Source organism: Pelodiscus sinensis, chromosome 13 (genome assembly GCF_049634645.1).
Source record: "Pelodiscus sinensis isolate JC-2024 chromosome 13, ASM4963464v1, whole genome shotgun sequence".
Taxonomy (NCBI): Eukaryota; Metazoa; Chordata; order Testudines; family Trionychidae; genus Pelodiscus; species Pelodiscus sinensis.
This window is the reverse complement of record NC_134723.1, coordinates 4,548,994-4,573,448: the sequence shown is the minus strand read 5'-3', so window position 1 is coordinate 4,573,448 and position 24,455 is coordinate 4,548,994. Positions and strand designations below refer to the sequence as shown.

Genomic DNA, 24,455 nt, shown 5'->3' with positions numbered 1-24,455 from the left:
GCCCTTGCCGTTAACCATCCCTACCTTGGCCAGTGAGACTGTTCAGCTCCCCTTAAGTCTGAACACCCCCCAATCCAGAGTACTTTGGTGGCTCTCATCTTCCTGGCCTTTGAGCACCCCTGCGGGATGAACATAGCCGCTCAAAGGCCCGGCCTGGCAATGCAGCTCTCCCCGGTGACAAGGACTACCCCCTCGTTTCAGGGGACGAGCTTGGAGCGGTTGAGGGAGGCTGACATGAAGGGGGGGGGGAGGTTTCTCACACAGGGGGTGTGGTGGGGGGGCTTTGCTTTTACCCTGGAGCTGGAGCTGCAGAACTGCGAGAGCGTTCCGTAGGTGGGCTCGCGGCTGCGCAGGCTGTCCAGCTGCTGCAGGGACTCCAGGCTGGGCGTCTGGCTGGTCAGGCCCTTTTGGAATCCATTAGCGCAGACCAAACAAAAACAGGACAGCGGATGATTGGCTCCACCAGCCAGTACATGTGCACTGAAGCTTTGAGCGAAGGCGGTAGCGCCAGGGAAAAGGAGGCAGGGTAGAATGGGTGGGGAAGGGTGCCCGCCCGGCGGTAATATGCTGGGGAAAAGGGAGCGGGATGTGGCAAGTTATAGAGGAAAGTGCCCAGGGCCGTCCTTCGGGGCCCTATGCAGCACTATTAAACAGCTGCTCCTATGCCCAATGGCAGGCTGGAATGGGGGAATGGTGAATGTTTTTAGGGCTGTGATTTTATAATCTTCAGCAACACACCAATGAAATATCTTAAAGCAACTTTTAAACTAAGGTCCTGTCGACTCACACAGTAAATTCAGAAACGGACCGTCTGTACCTGGGGTTGGCCAATGCCTGTAAAATGGTTTCATTGCCACTCAAATGGCTCTTTCCCAGGTACTGTGTCTGCTCAGAGCTCTGGCAGGCTGTGTCACTTGTAAGTTTGCTAGCTCCTCTCCAGAAGAAGCAGCGCCACAGAGCAGGGGTAGGAAGAGGCAGGTGGGTGGGCATGAAGTCTCGGCGGTGCCCCATATTTTTGGGAGCCCCACATGGCTGCATATTCGGCAAATGGGCAAGGGCAGCTCTGAATGTACCTCTGGCTGCACAGCGCCCTGCCTGGACAGGTGGGACACCAGCACCGTGCCCACACACAATAGGTAAGTGTCCGGGCACATCCAGCCAGAGGGTCTGATTCTGGCTTCCGCCGAGCCCCCTGTTCTCACTTTAACTGCAACGGGAGATGCAGACGCACCCTCCCTCGCAGGATGGGATGAGGGAGTGGGGCTGGCGGCCAGGGTGTGCCAGATTCTGCCCTGCAGCGTGCTCACACCTGGCTGTCAGGTGTTCAAGGCAGGAGAGAATCCGCTCCCTTATGTAGCGGGTTGCACTGAGCCTTTCCTGCCGAGTCATGTGGTGACATTAGCCACTGGAGGGCGCCCACACGGCCCCTCTGACGGGAAGGAGGACACTGGAAAGTGAGAAGCACAACTTCATCGCACACGGAAAAGGAGGGCTGCAAAGTGCCAGCCCCGGAGCGGGTCCCTGGGCCTGCCAATCTCATGGAAGTCAGGCCTCGTCTGCGGGCTGCTCTGCTCCGCCCAGGGGAGGCCTCGTCCCATTTTCTTTCCAGCTGCCTTGTGCTCCCTGCCTCGGAGCCTGAGCCAGCCTCCCTGACGGCCGTGGGGAGGCTCCCGCTATGGTGGGGTGTTGGCTCAGCCCCCTCCTGGGCAGACTGCAGCCGGCGGAGGAGGCACACAGGAGGGGGCCGGCGGCTGAGCCCAGACCCCCCTCCGCTGCCACAGCCCGCGGCCAATTGGCGCCGAGACCTGGGGAAGCTGGTTTGCGGCTGCGGCCGGGGTCGCCTGCCGGGCGTGAGCGGCAGCATATGGGCCTGGCATATGGGCCCTCTCCAGCCTGTAGCGCAAGCAGGCAGGGATCCTTCACTTCAGATCAGAGCGCCACCGTTAACAAGCCCCATCTATCCGGGCTCTGTCGCTAGGCAACCAAAGTGCAGCTCGGCAACGCCGCTTTTATTTATTTAGAGCCTATCTGATGCCCGGACTGGTGATCGGCGGCGTATCCTCTGTTGCCACGACGACATATTGATACCCTGCCCCTGGGGCGAGGGGGAAGGGCCACCCCCCCCCCAAGCACACCTTAAAGCAAAGGGAGTGATGGCATTTCCTGCAGGAGGACAGCGGCTGCCTGGATCAGTCCCTGTGTCCCCCGGCCCAGCCTGGGATCGGATCACGGGGGACACCCTCGCAGCCCTTCCTCTGCTTGGTGCAAGGATGCTGGCAGGTCTAGGAGGTTTTCCTAGCTCCCCTCTGGCTGGGGTCGGGATGGGCAGCGTGACTGAGCTAGTGGCTGGTCCGGCCCCAGGCCACTCCATGGGGAAGCTCCCCTTTGCCGGAGTGGCAGCAGGCCTGGGCCCCGTGAGGCTCCGGGGCAGCTGGACACTTAGGGGGCACCTTGCAGGTATCTCAGGGCTGCTCAAGGCAGCTGAGTAATAGAACACCCCCCACCCCTCCCAGCCAGGCCTGGGCCCACAGGCTGTAGTCGGCAGCAACAAGGTGCCATCAGGCCCGTGGCAGGCCCCTAACTCCCCCAGCTCCACTGTTACTGAGGTCCATGCCCCTGCCGGGGGGCACTGCCTGCTCCCAGCACCCCTGCTGTCGCCCTAAGGCGGGAATTTGTGACCGATTTGCGCAAGCCAAGCGGCCGCCCCCAGCCGGCTGTAGCTGGGCAGCAGGACCGCAGGGCTTGCCCGGAGGCTGGGTGCCTCTCACAGCTGTACCTGGGTCCCTGGCGCAGAAGCTCTGGGACATGACTGAGAGAGCTTCGTCAAACTCCCAGCACAGACCTCTCCAAGCATGCGGGCCCGGGGGGGGGGGGGAGGGCGGGGTAGGACTGGGGAGCCTGTTGGGGAGATCCCCGTGGTGAGGATGCTGTGTGAGCTGGCAGGTGGGGGGGGGGGGGACTCACCATCCTCTGGCGTCGCTGCCTCCTGCGCAGGCGCATGAACTCCTTGTGCTGGCGCGAGACGAAGTTGACGGCCGCGTACTCCAGCAGGGCAGCGAAGACGAAGAGCAGGCACACGGCCATCCAGATGTCAATGGCCTTCACGTAGGAGACCTGCAAACCGGCATGGGCAGGGGAGGAATGGGTCTGGGCAAAGAGCACAGAGCCTGGAGGCTCTGGCCTATGGGAACGTGGCCATTCTCTGGCCAGGCCTCCCACTCACTTCTACTAGACGGAGCCTCTCACCATCTCCTCTGGCCTGTCCAGCCCCTTTCGCTTCTCCCTCTCCCTCCTGCCTTCTCCCTCTCACCCCCTTTTCCAGTCGCCCCCAACATCCTCTCTCTCCTTCCCTCGCTCTGCCTCTCCCACCCCACTCCACTCAGAGGCGATTGTGCTGAGGCGGTAAGGAGAGGGGCCCTCTGCCATCCTCTCCTGGCGCGGCCGTGTGGGGCTCGGGAGGGAGCCAGTGGGCCATGAGAGGAGGGGAAGAAGAAAAATCAATTGTGCGGCACTCGGTGCATTTTCCACCCATCTGCCTCCTGCCGTCTCCTGCTTTCATTAACGCCAAGCAGCTTTCGGATGTCGCTGCCGGTGCTTTGCCGAGCCCCTGGGCAGACCAGCCGTGGGGCTGTGCCGGCTTGGCCAGCAGCCCTCCACAGCATGGGGCGCCTTCCCAGTGCAGCAAGAGGGAAGAAGGGTCTTGCTCCCCCTCGGCCCTGGCTGACCCAAGGGGCTGGCAGGAGCTGAGCTGGCTTTGCCAACGCACCTCCATGCTGGTCTGGAAGTCTCGGTTTCCTCGCCAGCCCTGCCCTGAGTTCCCCGGGAAGCCCCATGCAGCAGGGGCTCAGGGCTGTAGCAGGGTGAGATGCTTCTCCCCAAGCCCTGAAGCTGCTGGGGAGGAGCCACGTCACCTCCACATTGGTGCCGATAAGAAAGTTCATTCTGCTCAGGGATGGAAAAAAGTAGAGGGAACATGGGTCCTGCCCCACACCCCACCCAGCCCTGCCGATGCCCCTCGTCCTGCTCTGTAGCCCCCTGCCCTTCCAGCCTGGAATCTCCTGGGCCAGTTGTACGAGGAGTCAATGGGCAGCAGGACCAGGCTCCCAAATCACTTGTGATCGAAACTCCGTCGTGCGAGGGGCTGGAAAGCGCTGCTGTTCCTCACCAGTGCCCCATTCACTTGTTCTCAGGGGCGCTGACGTGGTGTCTGCACCTCGCCTACCCTTATGGGGCCCTGATCGCCGCTGGGGCTTGTACCGGCTTGTGAATACTGACTAACTCCTCGCTAGCGCTTGCTCTGTTGGAGCTGCAAAAACCCTCACTACAGCCCCCTTCCTGCTACCAAAAACTAGAAACCTGCCCTTGAATTCCCCTCCAGGTCTGGCCCGTCCGCTCTGGCGGAACACAGAGCCAGGCTGAGCGTAGCACCCTACGTGCATCCAGCCTGTGGAGAGGATCTTTGTTCCCTCGATTCAGCCTTGCTAATGACCCCTCCATGGCTCAGTGGGTGCTTGTACAACTCCTCTAGGCCGTCCCTGCTTGGGCTTTCTGGCCTCTCTGCGTTTGCCTCTGCCTGGACCCCGGAGAAGATCAGATTTAGAACTGGATTCACTCTGTGTCAATAGCAGGGTGGCGAATGCTGGCGGGGAGGGGGGGTTGTTGCTCTAAAGGCAGGTGGTTTCTGAAGGCAGGCCGGAAAGGGTCGGGAATGTTCCCTCTCCACTTAGGGCCCATCAGCACCCCAGCCTGCCTCTCCATCCCTACTCCCCCTCACAGAGCCCAGCTGGGATTCCTGCAGTCCCAGGGACTTCACCCACATCTAGGGAGGGACGCTTGGCGCACGCGCTGGTGGCCTCTTTTGTTTGCTCTCCAGGCACGGGGCTAGTTAGAAAACCCTGGCACCATTCTGGTGCTAGGAAGCAGGAAGAAACATTTTTCTTTTGAACTTGGAAGCTGTCAGCAGGCTGGGTGAGCAGATGGGCTGACTATGCTGGCCGGGGCCGGGCTGGCCAAAAGGGGCCTATCCTGGCAGCAGGAAGATAAGTGTGTAACACCTCCTTCAATTGCACCAGACAAGTGCGAAAGGCTTGTGAACTGGGCCTTCAGAGGCCAGGCTGGTGAGAGGCACGGTGCACGCTGGGGAGAAGCAAACTTCTGCGGTGCTCAGCTGGACTCCAGCCTACTGCCATAGAGAATCTGGCCCTGGGGGACTAGTGTTTGCACCCCCCAGGATGGGAGACCTCTGGTGTCTGGGATCTACCGTCAAGTTACCATCCCGTAGGGGTTGTGGGAAGAGCCCTGGGGCTGATGGTCTTTTCTCCAGAGGCTGTGACAGAAGCAAAGGGGTCCCCACAGATTTCCAGACCCAACGCGGTCCCTGCACGGCAGCTGGCTGAGGCCGGGGGGTGGGAAGAGCCGTGGTGTCGGCACATGGAATAGGTGATACGGTGGCCTAGGCACGGGCAGCATGGTCCCTGCCCGCTTCCACTGACCTTCGGCAGAGAGGCGCGGGAGCCTGCACTCTGGGTGGTCATGGTCAGCACTGTGGTGATCCCCAGCCCGACCCGGGCGGGGGCCGCGTCCATGTTGATCCAAAAGGAGACCCAGGAGAGGATGACAATCAGCAGGCTGGGGATGTACATCTGGATCAGGTAATAGCCCATTTGCCTCTCTAGGTGGAACTTCACCTCGATGCAGGTGAACTTCCCTGCAAGGAGAGAGACACAGGACAGGTAGCACCACAGACGGTCCCTCACTCCATCTGCGCAGCCCCAAGAGAGCTCGTGGTGACCGGGTCTCCGGTCCGAGCCCTCTAGCACATGGGCCAGGGTTGGTGTGCTGTGGCAACACAAAACCAAGGCACTGGCAGGTGTGGCCACTGGAGGCCTTTTTGTAAGAGCCGGGGCTGTCCTGGCAAGTGATAAGTCGGGGGGAGATGCTCCCAGCTTCCCCTGCTTTTCAATGGCAGACCATCTCCAGCCGCACTTCCAGTCTGAAATCGTTGGGCAGCAGCATGTTTCTGGAAGGGGCATTAGGACCACTCCCCCGCTCGCAGATACCCCAGAGCGGAGTTCCTGTGGGCAATGGGGGAGGGGTCCCAGTGCTGTGATGCTGTCGGGGCCGACGCCGGCTGAGCGGGTGCGGCGCGCACTGACCTGTGTTGTAATACTTTGTACAGTAGCCCAGATCCTTCTCGTCCCTCAGAATAAACTGCGGGAGCGTCAAGCCCTCGGCCACTTGGACAGCTTCTTGCTCTTCCAGCCACTCGAAGATCAGGTCATTCATGGTGTAGCCGACTGGCGAGCAGAGAGGAAGGAGTGAGAGAGGGCAGATGGAGCAAGGGAATGAGGGGAGAGAGTGAAAATTGGGAGTTGCTTCTCAGAACCCTGGGAGCAACTCCAGAAACTGGATGATGGAGACGCAGACTTGAGGCTGCTCCATGCTGCGGCCTCCGGGTCTCTACATCCAGAGCACTGGCTCAGGGCATTGCCACTGATGTGAGCCCATTAGCTGGCAAGGGCTTGGCACAGGGGAGAACTTCCCCAGGAGGAATTCTGCCATGCCCTGTGCACCCCTGGCTTTGGAGGCAGATCTGTCCTGCCTAGCTGGACATGCAGTAATGCTGCCTGCATTGTGAATCCCTGCCTTCAGGCCTCGGGACATGGAAGTGCTCCTCCAGTGAAGGTAACAGCCACAAACGTGTAGCTCTGTCGTGCGACAGTTGCACGTGCATGTGCAACATGCCACAGGCGTGCATGAGCTAAGAGACTCACGTGCAAGAGTAGATACACGTGCATGCCCATCATGCCACAGAGAGGCATGTCTCCACAGAAAGTCATGCTGGTGCAAACACACCAAGGCACAGACCTGAGACAGAGGCTATATGCACAGCGGGGATGCAGTATTATCTTCCACACACCCAGACATCACTTACACTGCAGTCACACCTCAGACACCACTGACACTTGCAGGCATTCCCCCAAGCACAGCACAGCACAGCACAGCACAGCACAACATCTAGAACACACACACATAGATGTGGATGGGGGTTTTCTACCAGCTGTGACCCTGGAGAAAACACACACACAGATATGGATGGGGGTTTTCTACCAGCTGTCATCCTGGAGAAAACACACACATGATTTTTCTACCAGCTGTGACCCTGGACAAAACACACACACACATGGTTTTTCTACCAGCTGTGATCCTCTTGCCAGGGGCTTATGTACAATAGAAGGCCTGTTACCCCCCTTGTCCACCCTCCTCCTGCAGGACAGCAGTCCCAAAGTGAGGGCCACTCACCCCAAAATGAAGGGGACAGTCAGGATCAGAATCCTCCCCACACTGTTTCTCTCAATTGCCCACTAATCACATCCCTTCCCTTCCTGTGCCCTCAGCTCCTTCCTTAGCTCATCTTCATTGCTGCCACCAGCCGCACCTCCTTTCCACATCTTCCTCCCTGCTGCACCCCATCTCCTTCCCTCCCAGTTACCCAGCAGCCTCCTCACGTCCGAGCAGCAGCAGGAGCTGCAGGGGCATGTGGGCTGAGGAGGATGTGGGGTTATCACTCTGGAAGGGGCCAGTACAGGAGGCAGGATGTATGAAGACAGCTGCTGCTGGCCACAGCTGCGGCGCCTCCTTCCCCTAGTGCCGCTGCTGCAGCCTGCAGAGATGCTGGGACAGACCTTAAGTCCCACCTCACATCCACACCCTCTGGGTACTCACAGCTCTCCAGCTGCATGGTGCATGTCTGGATGTCCATGGGGAAGTTCTTGAGATCCATGGGGCAGGAGAGGATCAGCGTCAGCCTGGGAGGAGCAGAAGGAATGGAGCAGATTTGCCTGAGCCCCCCGTCCTTGTCTTCCAAAGCAGGCCGGGGACTCGGGACCAGAAATCTGTGCTCCTTGGCCATGGCTAACAGCAGGCACAGAACCTCTCGCTAGTGCTACCTGGCTCCACCATGGGCCTGTGTCAATCCCGCTATCGGAGTAACTCCATGAGCTGGTAACAGGAATGGGCTATTAGCCACTGGGAGGGACACGGGTGAGTCACAGGGGTATTCATGCCAGTGTGCCGGGCCAGAGTCTTCGCACGGATAATGAAAGGGTTCATGTGGACCTGAGAGCATCTGGGGGATGCACCTGCTGTAATTAAAGATGACGCCCAGCTGGGGAAGAGCTGGGTGGGGCGATACATCTGGCTCAGAAGGAGCTGCAGGTGAAGAGCTTTGCCGTTATTTGCTGGAAGATGCAGGGCTGGACTCAGCTGACCCCATGGCAGAAACTGGAGCCCTGGGAGGTACTGCTTGAGCAGAGGAATAGGCCTGAAGAAAGCCTAGTGGAAGGAGGCCAGGGAGGCAGCTGCAAGGCCTCTAACAGAGCAGACCTTGGCTGCTTGGCCAGGGCTCCCTGGTTTGAGTCTCAGAGCAGAGGCTATGTCTTTGTTTCCCTACCAGCTGCTGGGAAGGTGGCATGAAGCCCCTGGCTGCTAGAGGCTAAGGATGCTCTCTAGACCTGAGAGCCACTGAGCTGAGAGCTGGGGTCTTGGTGCAAAGACACTGGATTATCTGTGAGGCTCTGCTGTTGTGGGAGGGACAAAATGGTCATGGGGCTCTCCTGGGGCAGTGATCAGAAGAGGCAAGACCCCCAAGCAGACCAGAGTGGATCTTGGCAGAGGGTGCTGGAAAGTGAAAGGATACTACAGCATGGCCTGCTGTGCTGGGGGATGCCTCTGGGGATGGTCCCTTCAGCACAAGTCAGAGGATCAAAAGGTTGAGGGAAATGTGGTCCAGATGAAATTGCTATATGGTGGGTGCATGATTCTGTGTGTGTGTTTTTTTAAAAAAAAAAAAAACCATACTTTCCATCAGTGGCTTGCTGTCCAACTGGTAGGCTGTATCTGGTGGGCCCCCAGAAGTACATCCTGGATCTGGTACTATTCAGTGTGCTCATTAAGGCCTTGAGTATGTGTATAAAATCCCTGGCTAACACCCAGCTGGCAGGGTAGCAAGCCCTTTGGAAGACAGGGTAAGAATCCAAAATTACCTTGGTAGATGGGAGAGCGGCCCTGAAATCTACACGATGAAATTCAGTAAAGACCACTGCAAAACCCATAAAAAGGAGATTCCAGTGCCTCACTACCAAATGGGGACTAACGGGCCAGGTGGGAGCATTGCCAAAAAGAATTGGGCGTTAAAGTGACTCACAAAAGGAATGAGCTAATAATGGGGTGCTGATTGTTCTGGGGTGTTGTCTAAGACCACGGCAAGGCCTCAAGCTGGAGAGCTGCATCCAGCTTTGGGCACCTGGCTTAGGAACCAAGTGGCAAAGTGCAGAGTCCAGCAGACAGCACCAAAAGTGAGCAGAGCTTTAGAAAATGCAGCCTACAAGGAAAGGCTGAAAGAACTGAACGTTAAGTTGGGGAAGAGCGGAGCCGATAAGTCTTCAGATCCGTTAAGTGCTGCTGCGAAGAGGACAAAGAGAGATTCTTCTTCACGGCCGCGGAAGGCAGAACAAGAAGCAATTGTCTTTGTGCGCGGCCAGGGCGATGGAGGCTGGCTCTTACAGGGTAGCTTAGCGCTGCAATAGGTTATTCAGGGAGTCCCCGCCACTGAAAGCTTTGCAGAACAGGTCAGAGGACAAACCTCTCTCTGGGATGGTCTAGATCATGGGTTCCCAAACTGGGGGGGGGGCATGAAGAAATTCCAGGGGGGTGAGGCCACCCAGCCCCCTCCATCAATTCCCCCCCCCCCCAAGTTGTGCTGCTATTTTTGTTTTTTGGCCCCAATCAGTTCCCTTTTTTTCCCCCTCAAGTTTTGCTGCTATTTGGGGGGGGGGGGGAATGAGGGTTTCTCAAAAATCAAAAAGGGGGCGTGATGCCAAAAAGTTTGGGAACCACTGGTCTAGATCTATCTGAACCTGCCTCAGTCCAGAGGCCGGGCTAGTCAGATGACCTCTTGAGATCCCTTCTATCCCCATGTTTCTATCCCCCTAAGGCTGATTCTTGACCCTCTCCCGCCCCAGCCCCGCCCCCCGTCCCCTGATGGGCAGAATCTCTTCTCCTGTCTTCTCTGGCCCCTCCCAAAGGAGCGGTCCTGTTGCTCCCTGCCCCATGGGGAGGGCTGTCCGTAGGGTTTATGTGGCCTTACATAGTATGATTAACCTGGTGCCCCTATGTCTGTCTGGATATTGAGGAATGCGGGTGGAGGAGGTGGGTTGCTGAGGGGGGATAGCGAGGGACAGATCCTCAAAGAAGCCCCTCCCTCCCCCCCCCGTTGCTGACACACACCAAGTTTAGCCGCAGCCAATGCTGCGGCAGGCTGGGCTCGCTGCCAGGGGAGGAGGGAAGAGGCAGCAACAGATACCAAGCCATCCAGCCCAGTTCCCCTGCCGAGACCCCCACCCCCTCTCCCTCATGCAGAACGCGCCGGGCCGCTGCGTTCGGCTCTGACTATGGCTGCAGCCTGAGGAGACTGCAAGGCACGATGGCTGTGCCGGCCTGCGCCCCTACGCTGCCGCGTTTCTTGGGACGGCCCTGCCGGGGTACCTGATGCTGTACAGCACGTTGCCGTTCTTGAAGATGCGCAGCAGCTTGTTGTCGGTGGTGACCTCGTGGAAGTTGGCCCCTTTCTCGTTGGCAAAGAACAAATCGGGCTTCCAGATGGAGTCCAGCATGGAGGGGTCCAGGTCCAGTGAGTCGTCCGGGTATTCCCTGTAGGCCAGGCGGGGGTCGTTCCACTGCTGGCGCAGGAAGACGTTCACCCGGTAATCCTAGGGAAGAGGCACCCATCACTACCAGCGGGGGAAGGGGATAGTCCCTGTTGTCAAGCACCCACTGTGCCTTGAGGGGCTCGGATCGGGTACGACAGGTGGGGCGGGAGAGCCAGGGCCAGGTTCCTGGGGAAGAGCAGCCAACTCCTGCCTCCGCTCGGGGGCAGAGAAGAGTCCTTGGGAAGGGACAGCTGAGAAGGAGCAGCGTGTGGCAGGTGTCCTGGCGTCCTGGCAAAGTCAGACGTTTGAAACTGTCTAGACCTCTCACTAGGGTTATCAGGGGCTGTGTCCTGGCTCCACAGAGGATGCCAGTCAGGGGGACTAATGCAAATCCCCAGTTAGGGAACAGCATGCCGGTAACGAGTTCCCTTGTAGCTGGGAAGAGGGGTTCTGGCAGACAAAGCACTTGGACCCAGAAAGGGACAGCCCGGATCTTGGGCTCTCCTTCAGGCCAAGATCTGGCTGGAGTCTGTGACCCGAGACAGGCCTCTGGGGTTGTTTCAAACCTGCCAGGGTCTTCCTGGGGAAGTTGGGTGACCACATGGTAAGCCAGGCCTGGGCACAAACTGTCTAGTGTTTTACAGACTTGTCTGTGAAATGCCCTTTCCCTCCTACAATACGCACGTCACAGCTGTTGGCACTTACTGTAAATTCACCACTGTCCTAGAAACACACACACACACCCCAACTGTAAATTCACCACTGTCCTAGAAACACACACACACACACACCCCAACTGTAAATTCACCACTGTCCTAGAAACACACACACACACCCCAACTGTAAATTCACCACTGTCCTAGAAACACACACACACACACCCCCCAACTGTAAATTCACCACTGTCCTAGAAACACACACACACACCCCCCAACTGTAAATTCACCACTGTCCTAGAAACACACACACACACATACACATCAACTGCAAACAGGTCACAGTTCCTCTGCCAGCTTCACCCCTGAAATCCCATCCTCCTGTTGCTGCGAGGGCATGGGCTAGCCATGGGTGGGATGAGCCAGTCCTTCCAGCTAGGACCTAGCCTGCAGCCTCTGTGACTTTAAATCTCACAGCTGTGCCTTCAGTTCAGCCCTGTTCTCTCAGGGTCGCACACCAGGCTCCCCAGAAGCAAAGTCTGTCTGCCCTGACCAGCAGCAGGGCTTCCCCCGCCATCCCAGTACCGCCTGCTGCGAGTCCCATGGGTTGCACGTGCTCCTCTTCAGCGTGCGTGTGTGGAGACGGCAGCGCGAATGGCTGCACAGGCTGAGGTGCAGAGAGGGAGCTCGACAAAACAGACCAAACCCCCCAGCGCTGACCCGGCAGGCTCTGGATTTTGGGGGGGTCTGACTCACGGTTGTAGGACCTTGGCGGCTGGCCCTGCTGCGTGAGGTTCATCCCCCGCTGCAGGCGGAGGGGCCCTCTGGCAGGAGCGTACTGGCAATCAAAATAGGTCTGGGAAATGGGTTGAGAACGGCCCTCCCCGTGATGTCACTCCTGTGTGCCCCTCAAGCCCTGCCCCTTGCGTCACGTCCGGCACGGTTCGGGCTCTGCGTGCCGCATACAGCGCGGACGCGGAGCCGCTCGGCGTGAGAGGCAATGGCGTGCGGACACGACGGCCCACCAGGCGACGGCCCACTGGGAAATTCCTGGTATCCCGCCGGGCCGGTCCACCCCTGCCCTCCGGCCCTCAATGGCCAGGCACAACCGTGGCTTTTCAGTTCAGTCTCGTCTAAAAGATTGGCGGCAGGGCTGGTCACAGGACAGGGCGTCTGGCCCCTGCTGCTTGGTGAGCCTCAGGGGGCTGCCCAGCTGGGGAAGGCAGTGTGGGTATTGGCAGGGCATCGTTGCTCCTCACGGGCAGGCTGGATGCACAGTGCCAGGCAGGGCTGCCCAAAATCTCCTCAGAGAAGTTTGGAACTCCAGCACTAGAGGTGGGTCTGACCTCACATCTCATGGAGTTTGCCCCTTCCTGGGACCTGGGGCCATTACAGAAAGCAGGGCCAAATTCCCAGCCCTTGATGGGAGGCACCACCCCCGGCTGTCCCTTCTGAGGGAGTGGAAAGGGCAGGGAAGGAGGGTGGGACAGGCGGCGAAGTCTTACCATGGTGGTTTCTGTGACGGAGCCAAAGCTGTTGATGAAGATGTTGCATGTCACGTTGACAGGCGGCCCTGAAAGACAGCCAGAGAAGGTGAGCCCAGCTTACAGCCGCTGGTCTGAGGGGAAGAGACGATGTAAACTGATCTATTGCTACCCATCTGCATCCCACCGTCACTCACCCCAATAAACGCCCATGCACAGACCCACAGGTTTTGCCTGGATAGTGTGACGTAGTGGGGGGGGCTGTCTGCTCTGTAACCCGGTGCCCCCCTGCGCTGTGATGTGAGATTCCCACTGACTCACCCACATGTCATGAGGTAGTGTCAGTGCCTTGCCGGTTGCTATGCTGTGGGCTGTGGATCACCCCCACTAGCCTCTGTCTGTGAGCACTGCCCAGCAGGTGGGCCGCCTAGGTCATGTAGACAAAGACCCAACCGGTCAGACCGGTTGAGGGCAGCGAGGGAACTAATGAAGTGTGTATGTGGGGGAAGGAGTTGTCTTGGGCTGGAACCGTGAAGGAAACAGAGTAAGGAGGGGTCTGGAATCTAAGGGCCCAAGCACCCCATCTCAAGCAGTCTGAGGCATCCTGGCCCAGACTCCTGTAGACACATGACGTCTGTGCCGTGCTGTATCCTGGAGAAGCAATAACTCCCCTCTGTTCTACTGGCTGGTGGTCTCTGTTCTTGCTGCTACAGAGCTGCAGGATCGGAGGAACCCCGACTCGTCGTCACAGATAGATACTCACATAGATCATAGAATCATAGAATAATAGGACTGGAAGGGACCTCGAGAGGTCATCGAGTCCAGCCCCCTGCCCTCAAGGCAGGATCAAGCTCCGTCTACACCATCCCTGACAGATGTCTATCTAACCTGTTCTTAAATATCTCCAGAGAGGGAGATTCCACCACCTCCCTTGGCAATTTATTCCAATATTTGACCACCCTGACAGTTAGGAATTTTTTCCTAATGTCCAATCTAAACCTCCCCTGCTGCACTTTAAGCCCATTACTCCTTGTCCTGTCCTCAGAAACCAAGAGGAACAAATTTTCTCCTTCCTCCTTGTGACACCCTTTTAGATATTTGAAAACCGCTATCATGTCCCCCCTTCATCTTCTTTTTTCCAAACTAAACAAGCCCAGTTCATGAAGCCTGGCTTCATAGGTCATGTTCTCTAGACCTTTAATCATTCTTGTCGCTCTTCTCTGTACCCTTTCCAATTTCTTCACATCTTTCTTGAAATGTGGCGCCCAGAACTGGACACAGTCATACCCTCTCAGACAACCCCTTGCCTCCTGTGTATGTGTGTGCACACTCTCAATTCATGTGTAAATTAAAGGGGGTGGTGCATTCCAGACTCCCCCCCCCCCATGGGTTCATTGACATGTATAAACTCTGAACCTGTGGGTTTCTCCACGGAATGGAGAAATGGCCCTGGGGGCAAAAATCTGTCTGGTTCTTCACGTTCTTGAAAACTTAGACAAAAGTGAGGCCACTGGGCTGGGAGTCAGGATCCCACAGTCGGGTGACTCTGCCACTGCCGTGTCATGTGACCTTGGGCAAGTCACTTCCCCTGTCTGGGCCTATTCTCCCCCTCCCTCTTTGTCTGGCCTCTCTACTTAAGCGGGGAGCTCTGTGGGGCAGGGGCCGTCTCTTGCTGTTTGCATGTACAGCTCCGAGCACAGCAGGGTACCGGGTAATACTGTAATCATACCCATGGAACGGGGCATTGGAAGGAGGCAGTGGGCAGCAGCAGGGCAGGGCAATGACAGAGTGGTGGTAGGGGAATCCCAAGGCTGGACTAGCAGGGGGACGCAGGTCAGGATGGAGGGGTGCCGGCAGAGTTCTGGCAGGCTCCCCCGGCAGGGCAATCGGGGGACAGCACACCTGTGTGAAGGGGCATAGGCAGGGACCCTGCCCCGTTGACCCCGGTTCTAGTCAGCACTGTCTGAGCAACTCTGGGGTTCCGCCTCTGTGGGGTTCTTAAGCCTTCTTGGTACCCCATTGTGTACCTTTGAAGTTGGGGCGAATCCGGGCGTCATACCCTGATGTTTTCCCCATGAGCTTGTCCAGGAAATCCGAGGGTGACATAGACTGGCCAGATTTAAGCTCCTCTTTCCCTGAAACCAACCTGCAGAGGGAAAGGACGGAGGTTAGCAGGCTGACATCCCCCTCGTGGGCCAGGAATGCTTCCGCATGCGCCTCAGCGCTGCATGGAGGGCCAGGAAGCAGGAGCCTTCAAGGCATTGCTGTGCTGGAGCTCCTAGAGCCAGAGGCCTGTCTGGCACAGACAAGGCTCTGGAGTGAAGCTCTCATTCTGGCTGGCATGCCAGGGCACTGTTTTGAGGAAGCTCACAACCCACTGGCAGGGCTATTGTAAGCTCGAGGAAATGGACAAGCAGCTGGTCCCCCTGATCTCTGAGGTGCGTGCGGTGCATCTGAAATACATGCCCGGTGCTGAACAGGGCTGTGCAGCTGGGGAATTGGGGGTTCACTCCTAGTTGGAGCTGTTTTCTCCTCTTGCCTACCTCCCTGTGAGTGTCTGACCGGGGTGGGGAGCTGCTGCAGCACAGCCCTCAGTGCAGCTGATACAGAACAAGCCGTGGGCCTCTGCAGTGCTGAATCTCACCCGGTACCGAAGCCATCCACTGTCTGTGTCTGCTTCCCTGCCTATGTCGGGGGCGGGCCCCTGCTGCTGGTGTGTGGTCACGTCTTGTGTCAGGCGGGGTGCGCTGACTCTGACTCTCAGGTCAGTAGCTGGAGCTGGCTCTTGGCCTGAGAGCTTTAGCTCTGCGTGGGGGAGATCACAAGCTGAATGAGTCAACAGCGAAAGGCCACGAGGGAAAAGGCAAAGGCACCGGGGAGATCTCAGCTAGAGTCCTGCGCCCAGTTCTGGGGGCTACGCGGTAGGAAAGATGCAGACAAATTAGAGTCCAGAGGCGAGCGATTAAACGAGAAGAGGGTTGGAAAACCTGTGACTGCAGGTTACAAAACCTGGGCACGTGTCCTTGGCTATGTCTAGACTGCAAGCCTCTTTCGAAAGAGAGCGTCTAGACAACATGGAGAAATTTCGAAAAAGCGGCTTGCTTTTTCGAAAGAAAGCATCCAGTGAGTCTGGATGCTCTCTTTCGAAGAAGCCCTATTTACATTGAAGAACGCCTTCTTTCGAAAGAGGAACTTTCGAAGGAAGGCGTTCTTCCTCGTAAATTGAGGTTTACCGCCATCGAAAGAAAAGCCGCGTTCTTTCGAATTAATTTCGAAAGAACGCGGCTTGAGTCTGGACGCAGGGGAAGTTTTTTCGGGAAAAGGCTACTTTTCCCGAAAAAAACCCTGAGTCTGGACACAGCCCTTCTGAGAAGCCTGGGAAGGTGGGAAGGGCTCTTGTGAGGAGGCTGTTGCTGAATCGTTCCTGTCTAGGAAACTCTTTCTAACTGGAAAGCCAGGCAGCGGTACAGGTCTTCCGGGGGGGCGTCCAACCTCCAGTGGACGCGTTTTAGGAACAAATGAAACCAGCTCCTGTCAGGGCAGGCCTAGCTTTAGTTGGCCAAGGGGCTGGACTGGAACCTTTCTCTAGGTGTGAAATCCAGCCTCCAGGGGAGTCCAGGGCAAAACTTCCACAGGGGTTGGAGGGTCCCCCTTCCATCCCCACTTTCCCAGAATCCGTATCCAGCATCTCTGCCACACTGACCCGCCTGCCCAGCCTGGCTGGCCATCTACCTAGACCATGTAGCTTGACACCAACAGGAGCCCAGCTCTGTGACCCTGGCTCAGCTGGAGTCTGGCGCCGTGGGCCCTCTCACCCCACAGGGCTGTGAATTGCCTCCCAAACCTGCCTGGGGGGATGTGGGCTGGTGCAGGGACTCTGCTGATTCAGCTGGGCCTGGAGCAGAGCAGGGAGAGGAGGCTGGGAGGTGGCACAGTCAGATCAATCAGGAGGGGAGGTGGTGCAGCAAAGGCCAGGGGCTGGGGCCAGCCCACTTGCAGCTGGGGCTTAGAGTGATCAGGGGCGGGGGGGGGGGGGGGGGGAGGAGATGAGGGGGATGGACAGAGGTGTGTCAATCTGTCTAGTTCTCAATCAATCCTCAGCTGGAAAACAGGGATTAGCTGGAGGGACGGGCTCTGCTGCTGCTGTCCCTGTGTTGTCCCTCTGAAGGAGGGAGGGAGGGTTACAGACCAGCTGGGTCTCATGTTCCCGCTAACTTTTTCCATCCATGTGTGGAATAAATGTTCTGTGCACCCAGGCATGTGCAGAGGTGCACCGCCAATAGAAACACATGCTGCTGGCTGTAGGAGGCTGCGGGCGCTCTGCTAATCAGCCGGGCAGCATTTGATTCTCTCCTGGGCGGCCGCCCAAGAGCTCAGCTTTCAGTTCTGCAACTAGCAAACCCTTGGGAGCCAGGAAAGGAAGCATGACCGTTTGGTGGTCCCCCTGTACAGTACCTGGATTCGGCCCCCCCGGCGCTGGCCAGTCACTGGGAACGATCTGCCTGCATTCTGGGCCATGTGGGCTGGCTTGGAGCAGCCTGACAGAGCTGTGACTGGGATCTGGGGCCAGGCTGCTTGGGCAGGAGCGGGTGGGATCCAGAGCTGAGCCCCACCGCCCGGGGCTTGGCAGTTCATAGTCCTAGCGCCTCTGAGTTTGCCACATCCATTAGGAAAGTAAAAAATGTGCTTGAGCGTGGCACCTCTTCTGTTACAGATCACGCTCTGATATGACCCTGGGGGTGTGGCTGTCAGCAAGAGGCACCTGTGCCTAGAGGCCCAGTATGGCTAACTTCAGCACGGTGCGGCTGTGTCCGGGAGGGCACGTCTACACTAGGAAATGATTGTGAAGTCACAAAATCGAAATAGCGTGTCCCACGACAGGGGAGCCTCAACATTATCCGAGGCAGGCTCCGTGAATGTGGACACAGGGCCTTGACTTACTCCCCAGTGCTTCCTGGGACTCGAATGACTTCCAGTGACTCCGGGGAGGCGTTCTTCGGAAATAGCAGCAGCTGAGCATCCACACGGCCGCTGTTTGAAATGCGCGTTATTTCCCGAGGAAAGCAGGAGTGCAGATTTTGAAACAAGCAGCCCGTCAGTTTGAAATAAGGGGGGTTATTTCGAAACCACTCCCTAGTGTAGACCAGGGCCAACAGGACTCTGCTGCCCTCTCCATCAGACCTGGGAGGGCTGTGGGTTTAAGGAAGGGTCAAGGAAAGTGTGGTGTTATGGACTGTGTGTACGAGGGCAGAGGGTGGTAAAAGTTAGCAGAGGTGGGGGTCTCTGCGGAGTCGGGACGGTGTTTGAATGGAGCTCCACCGAGGTGCCTTGTTTGCAGGTGAGCTGGGGGTGTAGGAGGCAAAGCGGGTGGAGTAAAGGTTGAGTGGGTGTCTGCCTTAACTTTGCATTTCTTAGCTACTTGCTGTTTGAGTTTTGCTGAGCTCAGCACTCTGCAGGGGAGGGGATACCACTGGGCAGCCTGAGTTCTGCACCTACGAAGTCTGTCATCAGAAATGCCCTAGATTTGGTTTTCTCTTAATGAGCGTGTTTGTTTGCTAGTGATCAATGCGTGCAGCTGTAGTGATCCCGGACGCTTGCCGTTGACACTATTGTGACTAGGTGAAGAATGCTCTGATTCCTGTACACTATAATGTTGCGTGAAATTAATCATCAGCACCTGCTTTGCTAATCCCAATTGCCAGCGCAGGGTAACCCTGAACCGGGAACTTCTCAGCAAGGACACGGGGTGGCGGGAAGGAGGTGGCTCTGCACACCCAGCTGCAGGGGGTGGGGGTGAAGTGGCCCGGTCGTCTCAATAAGCTGTGCCCAGCGGAATGAGAACGCTGCAAAGGACGAGCGCAGAGAAGGGCCCCGAGGCAGCCTGCCTGTTTTGCTGTCGGGTTTCTGTGTGCTCCAGCGTACAGTGCTCTGTCTAGTGCAGACCCAGTGTGCCGTCTAGCAAACCTCTGGGCCCATCTGCCCCTGGGCTGGGTATCCCCTTGGCTCTCCAGTGCTGGGCGTGGGCCTATCTGCAGAGTCACTCTGCTGAATGGTGTTTTCAGGGGGGCCAGGCACTAGATGGGGTAAATATCGACCAGAGGAGACCACTGAGGGCATGACGAGAGGCGGGGCTTGGCCTCTTCCCCTCCCCCCACCTGTCTTCCAAAATGTAGGTAGGATCAGCCAACGTGAGGCTCTGCCTGTCGTTTGGGGGCCTGGATCTCAGGAACCTCTTGCCCAAAAGATGCCAAGTCTGGGCGATGAACCCACCATCTGCACCCAGGAGGCCCAGCCAATGCCAAGGCAAACCAAGTAAGTCAGGGGCTTTACAGCATGTGGAACGGCCCCTTTAACAGAAAACACGTCTCTGTTCATTATAGAAGAGTTGGTGCAGCCCCAGGACCAGTGCTGGGCTCCCTGACGCTCTGGTCTAGCCCAGTAACAGAGACTGATCTCCACCCCCGGGCTGTCCGGTAGTACCCTGCCTGAGGCTGGCTGATTAAACAGGCTGGGGGAGAGACGGAGGGGCTTTCCATTCCAAACTTCCTGCTCCTCTGTAAGGACTCAGACCAGCCCACTGTGCCATTCCAGTGTAACCTGCTGTCCAGGGCTGTAATCTCACCCATGGAGTGTAGTGGCTGCTCGCTATTGGAAGGGTTAAGCTGCCGGTGAAGAATGAGATGTGCTGTGGGGGTCTAGGCCTGCAGTATCTGAGATGCTCTGGGCCTGCAGGGGGGTGCATGGCCACAGCATGGTGCTCTCCTGGAACTGGAATAGCATAGGGATGCTGAAGGGCAGAACCGCATTGGCTGGTCTGTGTGTGGCTGGAAAGCTAATACCCAGAGTGCTGCAGGACAAGACTTAGGTACATTTGCAGATCATTGTAGGGACTCTGAGTGGTGACTATCTAAGGGAAGTTGCACTCCCAAGTGGAAAAACATTGGCAGGCTTCTGGGAGCTGCAGGACCGAACAGCACGGGGTGAGCAATGCCCCCCTACCCCAGCACTGAAATCTTAGCAGACTCTGACATGCGTTACTTCCCTAGCTGTTTCTGTGGCTGATGGAGACTTTTAAACGGCTCTCAAAGAGTCTATTTTGATGAAGCTGCATGTGCCTGTCAGTTTCTCTCCCTCCCCCAGCCTGTAATGACCATGTGAAGGAACAAAACAAAAGGCCTGGGCTCAACACATGGCCGGGCATGCTGTACTGCACAAGAAATCACTTTAAAACTCTGGGCCCAAGGGAGCTCTGGCACTAGCTCTTAGCAATGCTGCAGCCTGGCTGGCTGGCCGGCCAGCTGAATGCCCACGTGGCCCCGCTGTCTCTCATTGGAGCGGCTCTTTTCACTTCCTAAGAGCAGTAAAATGCTGCATGCTGGGGCTCTGGGGAAATAAGTCAATTATCTCATAGCCCCACCCTAGGCAAGTGTGTCCCCTGCCTGGGCTAGTGTCACCCAAACCCACCCAGCTGGGCCAGTCAGCCAGGAGAAACCCTGCCTGTCAAGTTGGATTGCTTCCCTGCTCCTGGGTATCTGACATCTCTTCTCCTATTAGCTTGCTGTTGCAGGAACAGCTTGGGTGAGCCCAAAAGGCTGGCAGAGAAGCTGTGGGGAGCGGGACAGCCCAGTGGTAGGGAACCACCTTCCAGTAACCTGGGCAGCAAAGAGCAGTCAGGCCTCTGTCTGATGCCCAGGGGCCTGAGCCCTCCCCTCAGAAGAGGAATCCTAGAACTGGAAGGGACCTCGAGAAGTCATCAAGTCCAGCCCCCTGCCCTCACGGCAGCACCAAGCACCATCTAGACCATCCCTGACAGGTGTCTGTCCAACCTGCTCTTCAATATCTCCAGCGATGGAGATTCCACAACCACCCTGGGCAATTTATTCCAGTGTTTTACCATCCTGACAGACAGGAAGTTTTTCCCAATGTCCAACTAAGCCTCCCTTGCTGCCGTTGAAGCCCATTGCTTCTTGTCCTGTCCTCAGCGGCCAAGGAGAACAATTTTCTCCCGCCTCCTTGTGACACCCTTTTAGATGCTTAAGGGTGCACTTAGAGGAAGAAGGATTCTTCCCTCTCCCCGTGCCAGGCTCGATGCAGCGGAGCTGTGGCCTGCGCATTAGGGAGCTGTGGGGAATAAGCTGCCCCTGGAGTCAGCTACCTGCCTGTTCAACAACCACTGTGTAGCACTGCAAACTGCCTGGAGACAAATGTCCCCTTTGCAGACACCTCCCTGCCCCTGAGTTATAACCCCGCCTCCAGGCCATTCCATCCTGGGCGCAGGGGGGGCGGAGGGGGGGAGTTCTATGCTCCTGCTGCTCCGCTATATGCCCCACTGGCTCTGTGCTTGCCATGTGGTGGGGCCCAGGTTCCCAGGGGTCTCCACGTTTCTCTCCATGCAGCAGTTGAGAGAGGAGGAAAAAGATGATGCCAAGTTTGCTGCAACATGGACTGAACAGTCTGACCCAAGAAGTTGGGGCCTGGTGCCCCCCCCCCAGTATCTGAATCATGTAGGCAGCCCGGCCATGCCCCTTTTCTCCCTGTTCCCCCTCCCCAAGGAGTGGGCTGGGGGGGGTGTAGGGCCTGGTGTGTCCCGGTCACTGGGGAATGTCCCTTAGGGAAGAGGAATTCCAAGGTCAGCCCGTGTTGTTTTTGCCGGTACCTTGTATCCCTGGCTCTACCGGGGGGAGGGGAGCCTGGAGCTACAACCCTGCGGCTTGGCACTTGGTTCCCAGCTCGCCCCACCCTACTTCTCCTGCCTTGCCCTGTGCCAGCCAAGCTACCAATTGCTGCCTTCCTGCCCCGCAGCCTGGCCTCTCCTCTCCTGCCTGTGAGAGCCCTGCCCTGGGGGCGGGGAGCAGGGGCACTGGGCAGTGGGGGGGGGGGGGGACGCCCACTGAGCCAAACCGAAATCTTGTGTTTCATGGAAGCCACTTCCAGGCAGGCAGCCCCAACCCCAGCACCCCTGTGCCCAGGAGGGTTTCTCAAGCCTCCCCTCTCATTTGGGGCCCTTCCCAGGGAGGGCGGATGGGGGGTCCTGCCGGGGCTGGGGGTGGGGACCGGAGTAGCTGGAAGCAGGCTGGGCTCCGGCAGGTCTCCCCGTCACAGGGAAGGCTGAGAGAGCTGGGAATGCTGCGGCTGCCCCGGCGCTCCCCGCTACCATGGGGGCGCTCTCCGGGGGACGCTCCGAACCGCGTCTCTCCAGCACCCTCGTGGCCCCAAGGCAGCCTCGCCCTGGCCCGGGACCCTGGCGGTGCCTGTCCCGCAGCCGTGGGCAACCGCGCGCCTCAGACCCGGGCAATCCCGCTCCGGCCGCTGCCGAGCTCCCCCAGCGGGGCTCTGGTACAGGCAGCTTCCCCCCCCGCCCCCCCCCCCCGCCTACCGAGCCCCCCCCCTCACCGCTGCGCCCTCCGGCGCGCGCCCCTGGGCCCCTGTGGGGGGTTCCCGGCCCCAGCGCGCTGCGGGGGCGAAGTGGCACAGACGGGCAGGGGGGTATTTGCATGCCCCGACCCCCCCCAAGTCTGCTGCGCCCCCGATCCCCCAAGATGCTGTCTCCCGATCCCGACAAGTCTGCTGCGCCCCAGAACCCCCCCAGCCTGCTGCCCCGACCCCCCTCACAGCCTGCTGCGCCCCCGACACCCCCCCAGCCTGCTGCCCCGACCCCCCCCAGCCTGCTGCCCTCCCCCGGCTCATGCGGCCCCGCCCCTCACCTGAGCGGGACCGGCTCTTGCAAGAGGCAGAAGACGAAGAAGGAGACGGTGCCTGGGGCGAGAGTTTTCATCCCTCGGCCAAGCGGAACCCCCCTGCTCCGGGGCCCGGCAGGAGCCGCGAGGGGACGCAGGGAGCCCGAGAAGGAGCGCGCACCCCCCCTGCCTCATCACAGACATGCCACCCCCCCTCCGCGGGAGCCTCCCCCGCCTGGCTGCCAGTCTCCTCCCGCAACTGCCCGGGGCGGCTGCGCTGGGGGTCTGCGCGCCAAGCAACGGCGGGAGGGGCAGGGCCACCCCCACCCCGCCGCGGCCCAGACACTGGGAGCGGAGATGGAAAGGCGCAGCCCCCGGCAGCGGGGGCGGAGCCGCCCAGGTGTGCGCAGGGAGCGGGGTCTGTTGCTGTGAGCCGGGGGTGCCCCACGGAGAGCTGCACAGGGCAGGGCTGGCCCCGCATCCCCCTGGCCCCCAAGGGTCCTGCTGGGGCCGCTGGGCGCTACCGCAGAGCCCGCACCCAGGGGTTCCCCTCTCCGTCCCGTTCGCTTCCTTCTTCCAGCAGCAGGGGCAGCGGGTGTCAGGTGCTCTAGGGGCGCCCCCCCCCCGTCTCCCTGACACCCCACAGGTCGCAGACCCCGAGTCCTGATCTGAACCGTTTCTGTGACTCGAGGCAAGTCCCCTCCGCGCCCCGGTTTCCGTGGCTTGCCCGGTTCCCATCCCCCCGTTCTGTGAGCCCAGTTCCCCTGGGACTCGGCGAAAGTCCCCCTGAAAATCCACTCGGGCCCTGGGCAGATGAACCCGAGGCCTGAACCCAAGCCCGCTGCGGTCACTGACCATGGTCCTGAACGGACTTTGGCGCCGATCCAGCGCCGGCTTCATCTTCCCGTTCGAACGGCGCCACTTCCAGCCCGGGAGTCCAGGCGGTGTCACACCTCGAACGCGCTTCGCGGTGCCGGGAACCGGCGCCGCTTTCTTCAAAAAGCCGCCTCGGGGATGCCAAGAGCTCCCTGCTCCGCTTTTGTCTGTTTACACGAGGGAACGTGCGCGAGAGATACAGGGAGATGCCAGTCTCGGTGCAAAGCTCCCCGGGGAGGGGATGCATGGGGAAGGGGAGTTGTGCGGCCCATTGGCGGGGGCAATTGGGGTCTAGTCCACTGGAGCCACTGGCCTGAGATCTAATCGTGGGCAGGTCGCTGAGCAGCGGGTGCGCTGCAGCGGGGCCAAGAGGCCCGTGCTCCGTTGTGCTCTGCGCTGCACAAACACAGAGCAAAACCCAGCGCCCGGCCCGGAGCGCCAACAGGCCGAACGCACGCGGCGGACAAAGGGAGGGGGAAAGCGAGTAGTATCGCGCCCATTGTGTGGGGGGGAAACTGAGGCACGGCACCTACCATGATTTGCCCCCGGCCCCCCAGGAAGGCAGGGACAGCGAGAAGCGCTGTACCCGGGTCTGTCCGCTCTAGGTCCGGCCTTCCCAGCCAGGGCCGATTTCCCGCGTCTCGCGGTCTGCTGGGGGCAGGCAGCAAGCACTGGCCCGGCCAGATACCTGCCTCTCCCGGCCCTCCCAGGCCCAGTTGGGGCGTGACGAAGCCGTTCCGGCCCCTGGGGGGGGGGGAGGGGAGGAGGCTGCTTGCTACTCCCGCCCCCGGAGCAATCGCCAGACCCATCCCTTGTGCCTCCCTACCCCCCACCCTTCCCCACGCTGCCCGGGCTCGCCCGGCAGGCGTTTGCTATCCTCTAGTAAGGGGGGAGCCAACCCAGCATGAGCCTGAAAGGTGCAGATGGGTGGAGCATCACCCCTGAGGGGGGCACAAGGGGGCAAGCAACGGCCCCAACCAGCAGGGGTACGGAACATGCCCCCCCAAAAAAGCCTCAGCCCTTCATTCCCCTGGCTGCCCCCCCCCGACGGGG

The 24,455-nt window shown here is 59.0% G+C and overlaps 1 protein-coding gene across 1 annotated transcript in view; it reads right to left on the bottom strand.

Moving 5' to 3' along the window:
- The window catches only part of LOC102457667 (glycine receptor subunit alpha-4), a 29,540-nt gene extending 6,846 nt beyond the window's left edge, over positions 1-22,694 (bottom strand). The window contains exons 1-8 of the mRNA XM_075896715.1: positions 22,554-22,694; positions 14,877-14,995; positions 12,871-12,938; positions 10,546-10,769; positions 7,726-7,808; positions 6,156-6,296; positions 5,493-5,707; positions 2,965-3,114 (exon numbers count right to left, since the gene is read on the bottom strand). Coding sequence (XP_075752830.1) covers positions 2,965-3,114; positions 5,493-5,707; positions 6,156-6,296; positions 7,726-7,808; positions 10,546-10,769; positions 12,871-12,938; positions 14,877-14,995; positions 22,554-22,624 — 1,071 coding nt within the window. The 5' untranslated portion in view covers positions 22,625-22,694. The remainder of the gene's footprint in view (positions 1-2,964; positions 3,115-5,492; positions 5,708-6,155; positions 6,297-7,725; positions 7,809-10,545; positions 10,770-12,870; positions 12,939-14,876; positions 14,996-22,553) is intronic.
- Positions 22,695-24,455: the final 1,761 nt, after the last annotated feature.